At 36.7% G+C, this 17,538-nt stretch overlaps 10 protein-coding genes across 10 annotated transcripts; 7 read left to right on the forward strand and 3 right to left on the reverse strand. All coding sequences in view use genetic code 12, as the record gives it.

Moving 5' to 3' along the window:
* Positions 1-29: 29 nt before the first annotated feature.
* Positions 30-2,498, forward strand: DEHA2B14190g (DEHA2B14190p; the record flags this gene model as incomplete). The annotated part of the gene is made up of 1 exon (XM_457562.2): positions 30-2,498. One exon carries the CDS (start codon positions 30-32, stop codon positions 2,496-2,498), a length of 2,469 nt encoding a protein of 822 aa, XP_457562.2.
* Positions 2,499-3,492: 994 nt separating this feature from the next.
* Positions 3,493-4,008, reverse strand: DEHA2B14212g (DEHA2B14212p; the record flags this gene model as incomplete). Its single annotated transcript, XM_457563.1, has 1 exon — positions 3,493-4,008. The coding sequence occupies one exon, from the start codon at positions 4,006-4,008 to the stop codon at positions 3,493-3,495; it is 516 nt and encodes a 171-aa protein (XP_457563.1).
* Positions 4,009-4,140: 132 nt separating this feature from the next.
* DEHA2B14234g (DEHA2B14234p) lies at positions 4,141-4,386 on the forward strand (the record flags this gene model as incomplete). The annotated part of the gene is made up of 1 exon (XM_457564.1): positions 4,141-4,386. The coding sequence occupies one exon, from the start codon at positions 4,141-4,143 to the stop codon at positions 4,384-4,386; it is 246 nt and encodes an 81-aa protein (XP_457564.2).
* An 887-nt stretch (positions 4,387-5,273) lies between these two features.
* On the forward strand, positions 5,274-5,390 carry DEHA2B14256g (DEHA2B14256p; the record flags this gene model as incomplete). The annotated part of the gene is made up of 1 exon (XM_002770083.1): positions 5,274-5,390. The coding sequence occupies one exon, from the start codon at positions 5,274-5,276 to the stop codon at positions 5,388-5,390; it is 117 nt and encodes a 38-aa protein (XP_002770129.1).
* A 371-nt stretch (positions 5,391-5,761) lies between these two features.
* DEHA2B14278g (DEHA2B14278p) lies at positions 5,762-7,957 on the reverse strand (the record flags this gene model as incomplete). The annotated part of the gene is made up of 1 exon (XM_457565.1): positions 5,762-7,957. The coding sequence occupies one exon, from the start codon at positions 7,955-7,957 to the stop codon at positions 5,762-5,764; it is 2,196 nt and encodes a 731-aa protein (XP_457565.2).
* Positions 7,958-8,633: 676 nt separating this feature from the next.
* On the forward strand, positions 8,634-9,692 carry DEHA2B14300g (DEHA2B14300p; the record flags this gene model as incomplete). The annotated part of the gene is made up of 1 exon (XM_457566.1): positions 8,634-9,692. One exon carries the CDS (start codon positions 8,634-8,636, stop codon positions 9,690-9,692), a length of 1,059 nt encoding a protein of 352 aa, XP_457566.2.
* An 870-nt stretch (positions 9,693-10,562) lies between these two features.
* DEHA2B14322g (DEHA2B14322p) lies at positions 10,563-11,108 on the forward strand (the record flags this gene model as incomplete). The annotated part of the gene is made up of 1 exon (XM_457567.1): positions 10,563-11,108. The coding sequence occupies one exon, from the start codon at positions 10,563-10,565 to the stop codon at positions 11,106-11,108; it is 546 nt and encodes a 181-aa protein (XP_457567.1).
* Positions 11,109-11,806: 698 nt separating this feature from the next.
* Positions 11,807-12,502, forward strand: DEHA2B14344g (60S ribosomal protein L35; the record flags this gene model as incomplete). Its single annotated transcript, XM_457568.1, has 2 exons — positions 11,807-11,809; positions 12,143-12,502. 2 exons carry the CDS (start codon positions 11,807-11,809, stop codon positions 12,500-12,502), a joined length of 363 nt encoding a protein of 120 aa, XP_457568.1.
* Positions 12,503-12,679: 177 nt separating this feature from the next.
* Positions 12,680-15,979, reverse strand: DEHA2B14366g (DEHA2B14366p; the record flags this gene model as incomplete). The annotated part of the gene is made up of 2 exons (XM_457569.1): positions 12,680-15,889; positions 15,962-15,979. The coding sequence occupies 2 exons, from the start codon at positions 15,977-15,979 to the stop codon at positions 12,680-12,682; spliced, it is 3,228 nt and encodes a 1,075-aa protein (XP_457569.2).
* Positions 15,980-16,187: 208 nt separating this feature from the next.
* On the forward strand, positions 16,188-17,474 carry DEHA2B14377g (DEHA2B14377p; the record flags this gene model as incomplete). The annotated part of the gene is made up of 1 exon (XM_002770084.1): positions 16,188-17,474. The coding sequence occupies one exon, from the start codon at positions 16,188-16,190 to the stop codon at positions 17,472-17,474; it is 1,287 nt and encodes a 428-aa protein (XP_002770130.1).
* Positions 17,475-17,538: the final 64 nt, after the last annotated feature.

A 17,538-nucleotide genomic window follows, 5' to 3' on the forward strand; every position in this document is an offset into this window, starting at 1 on the left:
TCCTAAAAAAATTAATTTCACGCCGCACGATGGAATTTTTTTATAACTATGTATATAGATGTCTATTAGTTTATCATAAGAAGTTATTAATATATTTATTTATTACAGGTATGGCCGGATCGCAGTTAAAGCAATTAAAGGCTGCATTAAAGGCTAATGGCTTAATTGGGCAAACCAATATTAAGAAGAAAAATAAAAAATCGAAAACACCATCAGAGACAAGAAGAAACGACAAACAAGAAATCTTAAGTAATATCAGAAAAGATTTCAACTTGTTTGACGGTAAAATTAACAGAACCAAGCGTGATGTTACTATGATTCAAGGTGGGAAGTTTGTTAAAGTTGGATCAAAGCAACACAGTGACGCTACCAGAGCGAAGTCTGACGTTGAAAACTCGATGAAACTTCAATACGAGTTAGATAAAAAGCAACACGGAAAAACAGGCGGATTGGTCGATAGAAGATTTGGTGAAAATAATCGTAATTTGACTGCTGAAGAAAAAATGTTGGAAAGATTCACCAGAGAAAGACAGGGAACAAGCAAAAAGAAGATTAACTTTGCATTAGGAAGTGATGACGAGCAAGATGATGAAGACAATGATGGTTTTGTATTGACACATTCGGGAAAATCTTTATCTCTTGACAATGATTTAGACGATAGCAAATCGAATACTAAGTATTACGACGAGGACTCTTTAATGCCAGAAGAGGTTCAACCAAAGAGAAAATCTAAGCAGGAAGTAATGAAAGAAGTTATAGCCAAATCCAAATTCTACAAGCATCAAAGACAAATGGAATTTCAAAAAGCTCAAGATGAAATTATGAATTTGGATGATGAATTTGGTGATATTATGACTGAATTCAACAACAACCCAGCAAAAAAGCCGCAATCATTTTCTAATAAAACTCCGGAAGAAATCGAGTATGATAATAAAGTTAGGGAATTAACTTATGATAGACGTTCTGTTCCAGCAGATAGAACCAAAACAGCTGACGAATTACAAAAGGAGCATGACACCAGATTGCAAAAATTAGAAGCTGACAGATTACGCAGAATGAATGGAGACTATGATGATAGAGAAGCAGAGGCAGATGACTTGGAGGGATTCTGGAATGGCAGTGAAGATGAGGAAGAGGGGTTCGCTATTGATAACAGCGCCGAGGAAGAAGGAAGTTCTAGTGGCAATGAAGATGATATGGATCAATCTAAACCATCTGGAAGGACTTTAAAAAAGACGATTATCCAAATACCAGGTACGCATGAAGATTTTATTGCTTCATTATCTTCAGTTGATGAGTCAAACCATTGTAATTACATCAAGAAGGTTATTGAGACCTACCAACCAAGGCTCGCAGAGGGTAACAAGGAAAGAATGAATGTATTTGTTGGTATATTATTCAAACACATTTTACATTTGGCTAATGATCCATGTCCGCCAGCAGAAAATATTAATGAAACAATGAAAATCTTGAAAAAACTAAGTGAAAGCTATAATGAGAAATTAGTAGAAGTCATTAGAGTTGAAATTAATGACATCCAAGAAAGAATCTTTAATTTACAACCAAGGGATTTAGTGTACTTTGTGATGGTTGGCTATTTATTTTCAACATCCGATCATTATCATTTAGTAGTAACCCCAACACTTATATTAATGAATGAAAGTATATCAAGTATTCCATATGATAAGAAAACCACAGTAAGTCGAATTGGTCAAGGTTTATTTATCGTTGATATTTTATTGAATTATCAAACCTTTTCCAAAAGATTTACTCCAGAAATTGTATGCTTTTTAGAAAAGGCTGCATTGTTATTAATCCCAGAACCAGAAAAGTTAACAAATCAAAGTTTATCCATTAACAAAATTATCAAATCAGATACAAACTTGAGAACAAAAGGTATCAAGCCAACTGAAGATTTGGTTAAAGTATCTGAATTATTTGGCAACGATAGTCAGGTATTAAAATTGAAATTAACCAATAAACTAATTGATATATTCGCTAGAATTCTAAGCATCTGGAGAGATAATGAGGTTATGATTGAGATCCTTTCATCATTTTCAAACTTGGCTAATCACTTATCTATTCACTATAATTCACCTAAGCTCAATCAATTGATAGAAAAAATGAGCAAAATTCAAAATAACTTAATTAAGGAGAGAAAGCCATTGACCTTGCAACATCACAAAGCTATTTCTATCGCTACATTTGCTCCTAAATTCGAAGAAAATTTCAACCCAGATAAGAAATCATACGATGTAAATAGAGAAAGACAAGAATTGAATAAAATTAAGAACCAAATTAAGAAAGAAAGAAAATCTACACTTAAAGATATTAGAAAGGAATCTAAATTCACCGCAAGACAACAAATTGCTGATAAGAAAGACAAATACGATGAATACCACAAAAAGATGGCCAACATTGTCAATTCTATTTCGACCATCGAAGGAGCTGAAAAGAATACATACGAACGTGAAAAGCAAAGAAGAAAAAATAAATAGTTTCATACATAGAATACTTACTAAAACATTACGATGTGAATATAATTCAATATAGGAATACTGTTAAATAGAGTAGAATAACGGTCTAAGCATTCACTTCAGGCCTTGGTTGTGTATTCTTGGATCAAATAGACCCAAGTAAGCTACCATCCTGAATAATTCTTGAAGGTGGGGAACGAGACCTCACCAAAAAGTAAGAGTCATAGATGCTAACAGTATTTCCGTACTAAGCGACGATCTTCAACTTCTGCTAGACGTACAGGCAATTATTACAGTCATTCCATTCAGTCAGTAGCAATGCCATAAAACTGCTCTAATGTTTCCCCGAATTATAATTCCATCTTTTCTGTTTCTCAAGTCATGTAGAACCAATGACTGAGGTCATTAGTGGTGTATTAGTAGCTTTCATCATGGGGTGCATTAACAGCTGCAGGTATACTTTGGTCAGCAACATTCTGCCGATAGTTACATTTTCGCAATGTCTGACTAATAACTTCTCTAAATGTAATGCCGATTCGTGGAAGGTACGGTAATTATAATTCATCTAAGTCACGCCAGCGTAACAAATAATCAATTTCTAGCATTGTTCATGCCGGAAGGGATAGCAATAGTAGAAAAAAATGAAAACTTTCAGGAACCAGTTCTATTGTAGTATTATGAAGTACTCATTACTCTACAACTATTTTGTACCAGTTTTGGCCTACAAGACTAAATATCAAAAATTTTAACATGGATATAAATATATTAAAGACAATATATAAAGGTGAAAAATGAAAGAAATAATTAATACAATTGTCAAAATGATTAACAAATAGAAAATAACAAACGGCTGACGAATGGAAAGCATTAGGCAAAATTATCCACCAGCAAAAAAAGATTTATCAGTAAAATAATTGAGCGATTTTTATATAGCCAAATTTTCTGTATCCGATTCCAACATATTGAATTCTTATGTGGCCAGCTTTAAGCGGCTGCAACAAGTATTCTAGCAATCTTAAACTTGGGACATTGATGGAACACCAACTCTGGCAGTAGATCTTCCAGATGATCCACCGAATAAACCACCCTTTGTAATGGAAATAACGGAGAAGACAGTGGAGAAAACAAAGATGAAGAAGGAGATGTAAAGGAAAGCAACAGAAGCTTGAGCTTTTCTACAACGACCTGAAGAACCTTGAGTAATGTTGTTATCATCAACGTAGTCTTTGTTGGAACATGAGTGACAACGGATACCAGCTGCAATGGCGGTGGCGGCAGCGAAGGTGAAGATAAGATTTAAGATATCTAAAGCAGCCAACACGATTGGCCATGCGAAAGCAGCAATAAAGTATGCTAAGATACCATAGAATGACGAAGTCAATATAGCGAAGGCAGCAGCAAATACACCGAAATTGATTTGAGGGTTGGATTGGGTGACGGTAGAAGCAGCTAACGAAGCCGTTAAACCCAATGCAATGACTAACAATACAAAGTTAGTCAAACGTAAAATACTATCTCCAAGGGCAAGCATTGTGTATTAATATGGTTTCAAAATGAATTAATTATAATTAAATACCAATTGATTATAGAAGAACCAGAAAATATAAAAACTAAAAAACTGGGTCACTATAAGGATACAAGGTCAATTTTATAAAAAAAAATCATGGTATTGACTTTTTTCAAATTAGTTTATACGCATTACCTAATTGGGCAGGTGCCTATTTTGCCTGGTCATGAAATAATTACGGCTGATACAATAGAGCAAATATACCTTAACTATGGTAGTGCAATGGCTTTCCGGTGCCCATCGGTTCAACCGGTATACACTTGCGCGAGTCCAAGCGTGAGATATGTTGCTATCTTCGTTAAATTGACCCTTCGCTCAGCAACCTTGCTGCCTAACTACTGACGTTCGCTACAATTTAGGTTTAGATGGAACCACTTTCTATTTGCCATATTATATTCTGCTGACTCCTGTCTTTTCTGCTTGTACCTTTCCGGAGACTAACGGCCAACTATCCTACACTAGTACTATATTCTATGTGATTTTGTCTTTTCATCCTACTTCTGTTTCCGGTCTGGCAAGCATCGCTGCAGAAGAATATCTACCAGCACTAATTCGGAAATATATAAAACTAATTGGGATGCTTATATAAGTTTCTCGACTCCCGGGCATGCCTTTAACGTACATGAATAATTGTAAATTATAAATTGTCGCCTCAATGGGGCAACTATTCGACAATGTCGCGCTATTCCGCATTATGTGGTTTTGTGCGGCTCATGTCTGTTGTTCCGTCTATTTTGATTGCTCTCTAATCTGGGACCTCATCGGCATTCTAGCTGCATTATCACCGCCATATGCATGGAAAAACCACCGGCATTTCAGACGAGAACGGCAGAAACGTAGTATTTGTGGACCATAACTAGGTTTAAATTAGGAATATTTGCATTCTGAAAACTTCATATGATACGGAATAATATTTTAAATCATATCCCAACATATTAGTGAAATAGGAATAGTCTATGAGACACAATGGCAGAAAGAAACGACGGATACGAAATTTATGCAAATGAAATTTATTTATTTGTAGTTTGGACTAATTGAGAATATATGAAGTACGTAGCCGATGGAACGTTATGGTATTTGTTTATGAAACGGACAATTGAAGAAAGATACTGGCCAATCGAAGGACCAATTACGGGAAAGAACATGGAACACAGAACAATGCGTTGGACTAGGTGGTTGATGAATGCGTCAATGTGATGATAGCCAAAAAGAGGAAGTGAAGATGGCTAATGAAAACAAGCCAATGCACCGAAGTCTTAGAAGATAGGAACAGCGACAAGTCGCAGGAAGGGCTTAAGCGGAGAAGGGCTAGACATAGGGTGTTATCAACCTATTCTTTCAACTAGAAATGCTACCTAATCGCTATGTAAGAGCCAAGGAATGATAAAACCGAACACGGCTAAACTTAACTATCCGCGATTCAAGATGAAATTGGTGCAAATCGGTTACTATATGAATTGGGCCGGCTCATTCTGATAAAATCAAATTAGAGAGAGGATTTGGTCTGCTGCAACTAAAAACCGGACACAATGTTATTTGTACCAAATTAATGCATAGTGATAGCCTTGCAATAGCTGTTAAGAAGCCAGTGTATGTTATTTCAATATACGAACGTTGCTAACGTGGTACTTGTAAAAGAGGATGACGAAGATTAACTTCGTGCCTACGCACCCTCCAAAATAAAATAGTATATGTAATTAGGGCCATATATAAATAGCTACGAACTAGAGTCCTTGGTATCAACCGGTGAGCCCTTAGTAGTTTCTGGTTCTGTTTCGCTATCTTCGTCACCGACTTCATCGTCGTCGCTTTCGTCGTCCGTGTCTGAATCGCTTGGTGGAGCGTCAAAAAATGGCGCCGCTATAACAGTCATATTCGTGCTTGGTTTTAGAGGCGCCGTAGTTGTGCCTGGGTATTTCTGCGACATCGCTAAATCATATTCATCATTGAGGTACTTCAAGTCCTCCTCAGTAAAATTACCCCGTGAGTGGGCATTATGCATGGAATTAAGATGACTTAGCTTATTGTCAGTAATTAAGGACGTTGAAGTTTGAGAGGTGTCATGATGGCTGCCTTCTTTTTGCAAGCTATGTAAGTATCTTTCATAATCATTGAGTGGTGAAGATGAGTCGGAATCGCTTGAAGAATCTGAACTGAATGATCGCAGAGGTGAAATAATATTCTTATAAGGGATAAGAGTTATATTCCTATTATCCAAATTGTTGTGTAAGACGTTTCCGTTCTCTAAACCAAAATCATGGTGATTTTCTTCGCTATTCTCATCATCATCGCCATTATTGTTACTTCCACTTGATTTCTCAATCGCAATATGCGATCGGTTGGGATTAAGAAGCTCTGAGATCGGTGTTGAAATTTGATTGGCGTATACAATCTTTTGAGATTTGAACTTAGTCGAAGCTCTAGCGTTCACACAGTTTTTGTACATGAAATCAATTTCTTCCAATTTTAATCCTTTCGTTTCGTAAACCATAAAGTACACAAATACGACGCCTAGAGCATTACAACCACCCCAGATAAAAAAAATTTTGTTACCCAATGCTGCGGTATGTTTACCAGTATCAATCAAATATGGCGTTATAAATGCAAAGGTAAAATTAACTAACCAATTTGTCGCTGCCGTTAGCGATATTGCTTTTTGTCTAATACCAATACCAAATATATCTGAAGAGAGCGCCCATACGGCACCGCCCCATGATGATGCAAAAAATGCAATAAAGACACACGAAAATGACACACATATTATAGAACTGATTGACTCATCTGACATACTAACACCAACAATTGCTATTATGAAATTTGAAACAGCCATTCCAATGCCGCCAAATAATAATAGTTTCCTTCTTCCTATGACTTCAATCAAAATTATCCCTGGTATTGTAAAAAGTGTGTTAACTGCATAAGTTACAAATGACATTAAGTAATAATTCTTAATTCCTGAACTTGCGAAGAAATTAACCCCGTAATAGAAAATAAAATTGATTCCTGAACTTTGTTGAAATGCCTGGACCCCAATACCTGTGAGCATCCTCGTGAGTTGCTTATTTCTTCCTCCACCACTCTTAAAGCAATCTATATAGGATGCCTTTCCAAACGATAACTCGTAGTCATAGTTGGCCTTGATTTCAACTAGTTCTTCTATCAAATCAGGGTCATCTGTCGGCACTTTTCTTAGTCTAGCTAAGCATTTCAATGCTTCTTGGATATTATCCTTCTGTACATGGAATCGAGGAGATTCGGGTAAAAAAAGCATCCCGACAGACAAAATAATTGCCCACAAGAACTGTATTCCCACCGGTATTCTATACGAGCCCGAATTCATAATGTTTTTTGCCCCCTGACATATAGCACTAGCAATCAACAACCCCCATGTTATCGCCCATTGGTAAGTATACACAATGGAACCTCTTACCCATTTTGGCGAAGCTTCAGCTTGATACAACGGCACAATGGCTGAGAGTATACCCACTGACAACCCCGAAACAGCTCTCCCAACACATAAAAGCACCACCTCTGTGGATGACACCTGCAAGATGTTTCCCACATTAAATATGAGAGCTGACGATACAATGATCGAAAACTTTCTACCCCACGTATCCGATATCAACGGCGCTATCAACGCCCCAAAAAATGTTCCGAGTGACAAGATGGCCGTTATCAACGCTCGCTCGTGTACGCTGAAGCTATGTCCATTCGCCGGGAAGTTATCCTTCACGTACGTCATCTCCATAATATCGTTAATGAGCCCAGTATCGTACCCATACAAAAATCCCCCTACCGCCGCCACTAGCCCCACTGTAATGGCACTCGACGAAGACGACTTCTGTTGCATCTTTTTGTAATATTCCTCCTCCGTCGAGTGATCATACATGATCCTATCTAGAAATGGCCACATTTCGTATTATTTTTCTCCTTCTCTCGATATCTATTTGTTATCAACAAACTCTTCCCTCCGTTAAGCTATAGTCCATTCGAGTCTATCTTCTCGATATTCTTTCGCTTTCGTCTCTTTGTTTCCTATTTTCTCCACCTAGGCGTCAACTATTAATTAATTTCTCGTAATGGATAAAGAGACACCCACTAAACTGATTAGAAACTCTTTTTTTTTGTTTTGCACCCAAGAAACTATATATGCGTTTCCTATCGATATACTGATGCTACTTGTATCGATCCTAACAATATCTATCCTCTATTATTCTTTGATTTATACCATATATGGCACTTTTTTAATTAATTAGTCTTACCGGTATCGCAAGATCGCGCGAAAACCGAAATTTTTCCAAAACCCCAATGATCATCGATTTCTGACCCACAATAGACCCTTCTTGAGTAATAAAAATGACTATTGAATGTGTCCCTATGGTATCTAGTATTTGGAACTTGAATTAGATCAATAGGATATCTCTAGCGCATAGCAGAGTGCAAATGGTCTCCAATCATCGATCGTGAGTGGTATTTCCTGTATATAGATCAGGTTGCAATAGAAAAAACACCATTGAGCGGTTAATATAAAAAGAATATATCGTCTTTTTGTAAGAATTGGTGTTCAAAAAGGCCGATACACACGCGATATGACTACAGATAGAGCGCAGACAACAGCCGAAAGAAACATGACGGTAGAAAAGGACAGAAACGGCAGTTCTGGGCCATTGGAAACGGATTTGGGCCAGGAGCAGAGAGGACGCCAACGACCACCCAACCGGGATGGAACACATAGCTTTATCAAGGATTTGAGTGGATTGACGCGCAGTTTGGTACACGGAGACGAGAAGTGCAGGGACACGGTTTCGGGATCGTTTTTGAACTTGTTGACGTTCTACTTGAGTCACACGGTGTTGCTTGTGATCTTCTTCTGTATCTCGATATACAAGAACATCGAATACATATACCGAAGGATCTACTTGAAGTTTTTAACGCTTGCCTACTATCCTAATAAGACGCCGCAGTTGATTCGGGACGATGTGAACAAGTTAACCAAGTTGCCTAAACGGGTGTCGTGTATTTTAGACTTGAAGGACGATGATGATGAAAATGGAGGGGTCGAAGGGCTCATCAACGACATCAGCGAACTCACAGCCTGGTCCATCCTGGCGGGTATTCCCGTGTTGTCTATCTATGAGTATACGGGGATAGTGCAGCATCACTTGCCCGAATTGTGTCGGTATATTGTCAAGAACTTGTCGGTGTACTTTGGGACCGAGTCTATTCCGGTATTTTCTATTAGAATCCCCCATTCGAATACCGTCATATACAGTAACAATCTTCAACAGTCTCCTACGTTTGAAGTGCCTGCATCGATCGATTTGGAGATCTCGTTGTTGTCAAAGATCGACGGAAAGCCTACAATCATCGAGTTGACCAAGAGTATGTGCGAATTGGCTGTCAACAAGGAATTATCCATTAAAGACATCACCATTGACTTGATCGACGAAGAATTGATCGAATTGGTGGGAGTCGAACCAGACTTGTTGATCTGCTTCGGCCCATCATTGGACTTGCAAGACTACCCTCCATGGCACATCCGATTATCGGAAATCTTCTGGGAAATCGATAACCAAGATGTCAACTACTCAATCTTTATTCGGGCATTGCAAAAGTATTCGAACTGCAAAGTCAATGTCGGAAAATAAAAATATAATGTGCTTGCATTTTGGCTACTATTTGCTTTTTTATTGCATTAATGGGAAATGATATAGGGTTACTAATAAATCATAATACTTAAACTTAATAACTGTAGACATTACCTTATTTCATAACTATATTTACAATATATGATAATAAGTTTTTGATTTATGCATGGAACTTTACAACTTTTCGCAATTTCTTGCTGCATTTCACAAATTAACATAAAAAATATTGAATTTGAAGCTAATACCACCTGGTGCTTCCCAATTGACATACTACACGGCAACAATGTACCATTATATTATAAACAGAACACTGTCACCAAACATTGCAAAAGGGTCTGCAAATCATTCTGTAAAACCACATGCAATGTGCTTCTTACACGAAAAAATCACAAAACTTGATTTGTCCAATAACGATCAAAACAAGTCATAAAAACGTCTACCATGTCCTGATTGCCAATAGAACAATTACGATCGGCTCTAATGGTATATCTCAATATCTATATCTAGTTATATGTGTCTTAGCACTATCTTTAACGCGTAGTTTGACATTCTGGTACTAATTGCTAAAAATAGCAACGAGGACATAAATAGCGGTCAGAAGACACAATACTTGCAAGAATTACCAGGTATATCAAACTACATGGATCGGAGTGATATATAGGCTTATAATTGTAGTCAGTAGGCTATTGTATATAGCATTATAAGTTATCTACAGCATTTGTTGTATATGATGCATTGTTACCCGCAGAGTTATAATCGAGATACGTGTAGAAATAATCTGAAAATTCGCCCCTTTCTTTATTTATAAAGTTGAAATCTCTAGATAAACACAAACTTTAGGTTTATTTATAATAGTATCACAGTAACAACATGGGTTTAACTATTTCATCATTATTTTCAGGCCTTTTCAAAAGAAAAGAGATGAGAATCTTAATGGTTGGGTTAGATGCAGCCGGTAAGACCACCATTTTATATAAATTGAAGCTTGGTGAAATCGTCACAACCATCCCAACCATTGGATTCAACGTGGAAACCGTCGAGTACAAGAACATCTCCTTCACGGTGTGGGATGTCGGTGGACAAGATAAGATTCGTCCTTTATGGAGATACTATTTCCAGAACACCCAGGGTATCATTTTCGTGGTTGATTCGAACGATAGAGACCGTATAGTCGAGGCTAGAGAAGAGTTACAACAGATGTTGAACGAGGACGAATTGAGAGACGCATTCTTATTGGTGTTTGCCAACAAACAAGATTTACCAAATGCCATGAATGCAGCTGAAATCACCGAAAAGTTGAACTTACATTCGCTCCGTCAACGTCCATGGTACATCCAGTCCACCTGTGCCACCACCGGGGATGGGTTGTACGAGGGTTTGGAATGGTTATCCAACAGCTTGAAGAATGCCCCATAATTTGGCTATGTTGCCATGTTCCCCCCATTCTCCCTTATATCCCATCATAACCTCCCAATGGCGCCCGATGCCCGCCATCAGATGACACCGGTATGCCTTCATGCTCATGTGCCTGAAATTCCTCAAAAGTCTATATAATTTCATCACTTGTTTTATTAGCTTAGATTTAGATTAGTTTCTATTTATAATGTACATTATGTTCACTCTATTTCCTTTGGCTCTCCCATTCTCTGAATCTCCACATCCTTATGTTTCTTGGTCGACTTGTCGTCCACCAGTACAGAACATTGGTAATCCTCTGGCTACCGTTCAGCTAACCACTATAAGGCCTGTCCAGTAGAACACAATTCTTTTCTCTTTTCTTTCTTTATAATTTAGACAAGCGAGTCAAACCAGTTCATTTTTCGTATCCCCTTCAGGGATTACCTCCGTTACCATACCATCACGTCTTCTGCCACCCTCTACAACCACATCCTATGCAATTTGCAGCATAGGGCTGGTACCCTTCGAGCACATGATCACAATTCCAGCTTTTTCACGAGGACAAAAATTGAATTTTGTGTAACAATAATTTTCCAGTAGCATCACGAAGAATTTTCACATACTGGGTAATAGTGAATTTTAAACATATTGTTACATAAATATTATAGTTGAATAAGAATACTTAATTGTTAATTTAACAGTAATAATAGTTCAAAATGGTATGTTAATACATTAAAATTACGTATAAGACCTCGTAACAACACGATGATGATAGCATGATACTTGGAAGAGAGTTATGGAAGAATTTTATTTGAACATCGATGGAGTGACCAAAGTGATGAAAGTTTATATAAGTCGACAAAAATCCAATAGACTAGTGATGAGAGTGAATTAGAAATACCAAGAAGTCGTAGATTGAATGAGATTAGTGGAAGAGAACGTAGGGAAATTAGATAGAGGATAATATTTATTAATGAGTAAAGGCTATCGTTATGGGACAGTACGAGGGACAATACGAAACGATGAAGTGTAACAAATACTAACAGATATAGGCCGGAGTTAAGACTTTCGAATTACGTACTAAATCTAAGGAACAATTAGAAAAACAATTAGTTGAATTAAAGCAAGATTTAGCTAACTTGAAGGTTCAAAAATTGCAAAAACCATCTTTACCAAGAATCCACACTGTTAGAAAGAACATTGCTCGTGTTTTAACTGTTATCAACTTGAACCAAAGAGACAATGTCAGAGCTTTCTACGCTGGTAAGAAGTACCAACCAAAGGATTTAAGAGCTAAGAAGACTAGAGCTATCAGAAGACAATTAACCAAGTTCGAAGCTAAACAAATCACCGATAAAGCTAGAAAACAAAAGATTGCCTTCCCACAAAGAAGATTTGCTATTAAGGCTTAAATTCAATTGATCTCTGGTTGATTAGAAACTTTTTATAATGATCTTTATAAATTTTTGGGTTTAATGTTTTAATAAACGTGTATATTTTAGTTTTATATCTATATTGAACTATCATGTTATAAAAATAATGATAATTTCTTGTATTGAAACGACTATGTCATCATTTATATATCTATCCTACGCATCGGTCATCTCCACGTCTTGGTTCTGACTTAATTTCTCAGCTTTTTTCAGACGCTTGAACTCTTGTATTTTCTGCTTCAACTCAACGTCCTCGACAACATCTTCCAATTTCAATGGCATTCTATTGAATGGGTCTGTTGAATCACTTAATAAATGGGCTTTAATCGTCGACCTGTCGATACTAATTTTGGACCCTGGCAAGATAACTGGATCTTCCATCAAAATGAACATAAGTGGATCTAAGAACTCGTCGGGTACCTCACCTAATTCTAACTCTTCGTCTTCATCAGTTTGTCTTTGTTCGTCAGCTTTTTGTGCAAACTTGATTAAATTCTCAATTACTTTTGGACTGGTATAAGTTCTGGTGGATAAGATTCTTTCAGCTTTCCTAAAGTATTCTAAAGAGAACGATCTTGTATCTCTTGCAACAGCAACAATAAAGTTTCCTTGGTTCGATAAATTGCAGTAAATTTCACACAAGTCACTTAATGTTCTCTTAGGGTCAAAATCATACTTCATTGGATCACGTACTTTCAAGTTGGAGCACTTTGGCCCGACCATAATCTGTAAATTATAATTCAACATACCCGCTAATCTGTCGACAATTTCTGGCAATTCAAATCCTCGTGGCGTTTGCTTGGAGAATAATTTAAATAACTCCATCGTCTTATTCGATAATCCAACATAAGATTTTGCTTTTCTTTCAGATGAATTTAGATTATTAGTAAGTTCTTCATCACTTCCAAGTTCTTCAGTATTAGGTGGTTGTCCATTAGCACGCTTTTCCAACTCCCGTTGATAGTTATGGATCAGGTTTAATTCGTTGAATGTTTCATCGAGTAAATATGTCGTATCATTCAACATTCTGGCAATAAATCTGATAAAGAAATCAACATTATTTCTGGAATAATCGGCCAACTGTTCTCTATAAATTTCATTCTTCCATAATTCTTCCAATATAACAGAAATATAATATCTACTGTTAAATTTGTCATAAAATTGTGACGATGCACCAGTTTTTTCAACCATCACATAGAAATCTAATAAAGAGTACAATATATTATCTATCACAAGTTGATTTGAGTTAAAAATACTTGCAATGAATCCTGGTTCGCCATTCGTCATTGGTAACGATCCAATAAACAATACTTCTACCAAATGGGCCTTCATATGTGGATTACCAATTAACTCAGGACAACGCAATAAAATAATCGAAAATTCAACAAAAGACAGTAATTTTTCATGATTGTCTACCAATGGGCATCCTCTGAAGTTGGTGATAAATTTACAATAGTTAATTATTCCTTCTAACATGAATTCTGGATAGTATTTCCATGGAACGGGAGTTTTAGTTTGTAAAAACTCATGATCATCTAATTGGGAAACAGCACCAATCTTAAATAATGGAATCTTCAATTTCTGTCTAGGATGTTGATGACTTGGATCAATTAGTTTGGTGATAAACGTAGTTGCGCCAATTATGAAGTCGAACATGTCCAACTGCATTGAACGGAAACTGAAAATAGCTTGAATTGAATGTTTAGTCGCTTTCAAAGAGTTTAGACTTTTTGTTAACATCGGAAGTTGACTCCTCAAGACATGCGCCATCATAGGGTTAGTACCCGGTGGAACTTGATTATTTTCAATCATTTCCACTCTTGATGTCATTTGCTTAATTTGGTTCTTTAATCTATCATGGTGATTGTAAATACCACCTACACCATAGTGCAAATAAGTCAAAGTCAAAAAGAAGCAGTCAGATATAAAGTTAGCAGGAGTTGACTTATCTATTCCATTATAATAATCATTTGCTTCTGGTATGGATGAATTCACTCTAGATTCTTCTGAAATATTAATGAGATTACTGCAACCAAAATAATCTCCATCTATTTTATCAAGTTTTGAAAATGTTGGATATTCCAAAAATGGCAAACTTAACTTTATCAAAATAAGAGAAATATTAAACATAATGCCATCGGATGGTAATTTATTTAAGTCAGCATGACTACCTCTTCTTAAATGACTCAAGTTAATAAGATCACCAAACCAAGTAAGTATAGCTTGACGAGTTTGCGAAGATCCACGGATAAGTTTGTCAACGATAAAGAATAACCTATCTGAAACAACCTTGTATTCGTTCTGTAATGATTCATACGTAGAATTCACTTGTACTTTTGATAAATTACCGACGTTTTCTGTAAAGTAGTATTTGCTAACGGAATCTAAAAGGGGCGATAATCTTAAAAGAGAACCTAACAAAGTCTTGTTTTCAAAATCTAAACCTTCTTTCTTATTCGGAGGTTGGAAACCGTCAACTTGTGAAAATACTGCCGCGACAGCCTTTATGCTAACTAATGTCTCAAATATTGACAAGTATTTTGAGTACGAGCTATCATTTAAATTTACTTTATAGAGCTTGGCACTTAAGGTAGGGAGAATAATATTCAAGAACTCAAGAAGAGATTCCTGTTCAACACTCTCATTTACTATGTCGACTAAAAATCCACTCATATCTGGATTGTTGATCAACACATCAATAGCAAGTTTGATATCATTGTTAACGTACATATCTGGAACTTGGAAACAAATAAAACCATACGAACAACTAAGGGATAGAATTGAATTTACAACTGAAATCTTAGTTTCATATAATGGATCTTTCTTTGGAACTATTCTCTTCAATCTAAAGGATTTCTGGTAAATCTGAAATAAGTACTCCACTGGTGACTTATAAGCTGCAGGTACACCCAATTCGTTCAATATTTCCATAAAAACAGACTCTAAATTATCCTTACTTAATAAGGTCTTCTCCGACTCAAGTTCAAAAGCCAAATTACTTAAATATACCAATCCTGTAGAAGTGTGGGATTTATCAATCGTCGCTTGAAAAATCCCTTCTACTTCTGTTGATAACCATTTTGCAATTTGTTCTTCAGGATTGAGTTTAGAAATACTTGAATCTGACGGATTTGTTTTAGGAGCTGGCGCCTTAGGAGCTGGTGCTTTTGGTGTTGCAGCTGGTTTCAGCTCCGATGTTTCAGATGGCAAATTCGAATTATGCGATTGTAATACTTGTTTAGGTTCTTCTTTTGGAGTCGACGGTTCTTGAGATGGCGAGTTCGACGTGCTCTTATTAATCTGATTAGAAGATCCGGTGTTGCTGCCACCCATAGCCGCTAACCTTGCCAACCTTTTAGCTCTTATCTGAATATAATGTTAGTAATGTACAATTGAATAATTATCGTCAAATACGAATTGAAATATGAATTAACATACATCGTTTGAATCACTCATTACTAATTACCTATTGGATATTAATAAGATGAATTAGATCCGAATTATATAATGGATTTGAGTAATTATAACCCTCTATCAATAAACTTATAAGCGCTAGTTTTTTGATTCAGTGCGGTGGGTTCAGATTTTTCAAAATTGGTTGAAACTTTCCACCAAAATAAATTAGACCCAATAGCCACAGCTATAGTTAGTTGGAAAAGAGAAGATGAACAATATTCCACAACCCATAAAGACGGTAGTTACAAAACCCCAAGAAAAGTTGTATGTTTTACGCTTGGAGAAGGACTTAATTGCATTTATAAAAGAGTCGATACTGTTGAAGCTGGAATCTCCACTGTTTACGATTCACGCTGGGGTACTAAAGAATTCATATTATCGGTTACTAAGTCATCAGGTATGTCAGCATTACCACTTACAGCATTGGAATAACGGATCAAACGATATAATAGTCACATTGAGTGCTGATGGATTTGACTATGAAAAGTTCAGTGATATATTGGACCTGAAGGAAGATAATAGTTTCACAAAGATATGTGATTACCTTCAACAAAAGAAGAACATTAGCAATGGGATTATTGCCGAAGGTGACGAAGTTAACACTAAGATGATTAGGCCAAGAGTGATCATTAAGAAAGAATCTCCAAAAGGTTCGATGCCTCTGGCTGATACGCTGTCTGAGATAACCCAAATGTCCGTATTTCTGACGACAATACAAAATGGGAGAGCCCAAAACGACTTTTCAGATACCCCAAATACATCTACACCAGTTCTGGCAAGCAGCTTCAAATCAGGAAGCGATGATATTGAGCACGAGAGGGCTTCGAAGGAAGCATTATACATGAAAGTGAGGGAAAAGATATTTCAGGACCAACAAGATGAAGAAAATGTTGAAGACGACGACGATGACGACGAAGAAGAAGAAGAAGAAGAGGAGGAAGATGATGATGATGACGATGATGATAGCGACGAAGATATCGCCAACTGCTCCACGAGTGATTCCAAATCTGGATTTATGAGCCAAGATAATACCCACAAGCATAATGGATACAACGCATTGGATCCTAATTTATACCAGTACAATGGAACCTCTCATGGGGTGTCTCCGGTGCCTATGGGTATACCGTTAAACTATAATGCAAACATGAACGTTCCTCCGTTTGTGAACCCAAATGGATACTATAATTCACCCAATCAATCGATGCACTCACCACAGATGAATATTTATAACCAGTACGCCAACTATTTCCCTGCTCCTCTTATGATGCCACCTCAAAATGGTTTCTACTCAAACGCATACAACGGAAACCACCATTACACTCCATACGACAAAGAAACGGAACGAAAACTATTAAATAACCCATACATTATCATACCTGATTCCAACAGAGATAAGAAGCCTAAGAAACCCCATAAGGGAAGATACACGAATGGCAATTCGAATTCATCTTCTAGTACTTCCAATATTACATCAAATAACCCTACAAAGTACTAATTTCTTAGCTTTTTGAACTATTGACAAAAGCATTTGCATGAGTCAAATGACCACCTCTTTAACA

This window comes from Debaryomyces hansenii (assembly GCF_000006445.2).
Source record: "Debaryomyces hansenii CBS767 chromosome B complete sequence".
Classification (NCBI taxonomy): domain Eukaryota; kingdom Fungi; phylum Ascomycota; class Pichiomycetes; order Serinales; family Debaryomycetaceae; genus Debaryomyces; species Debaryomyces hansenii.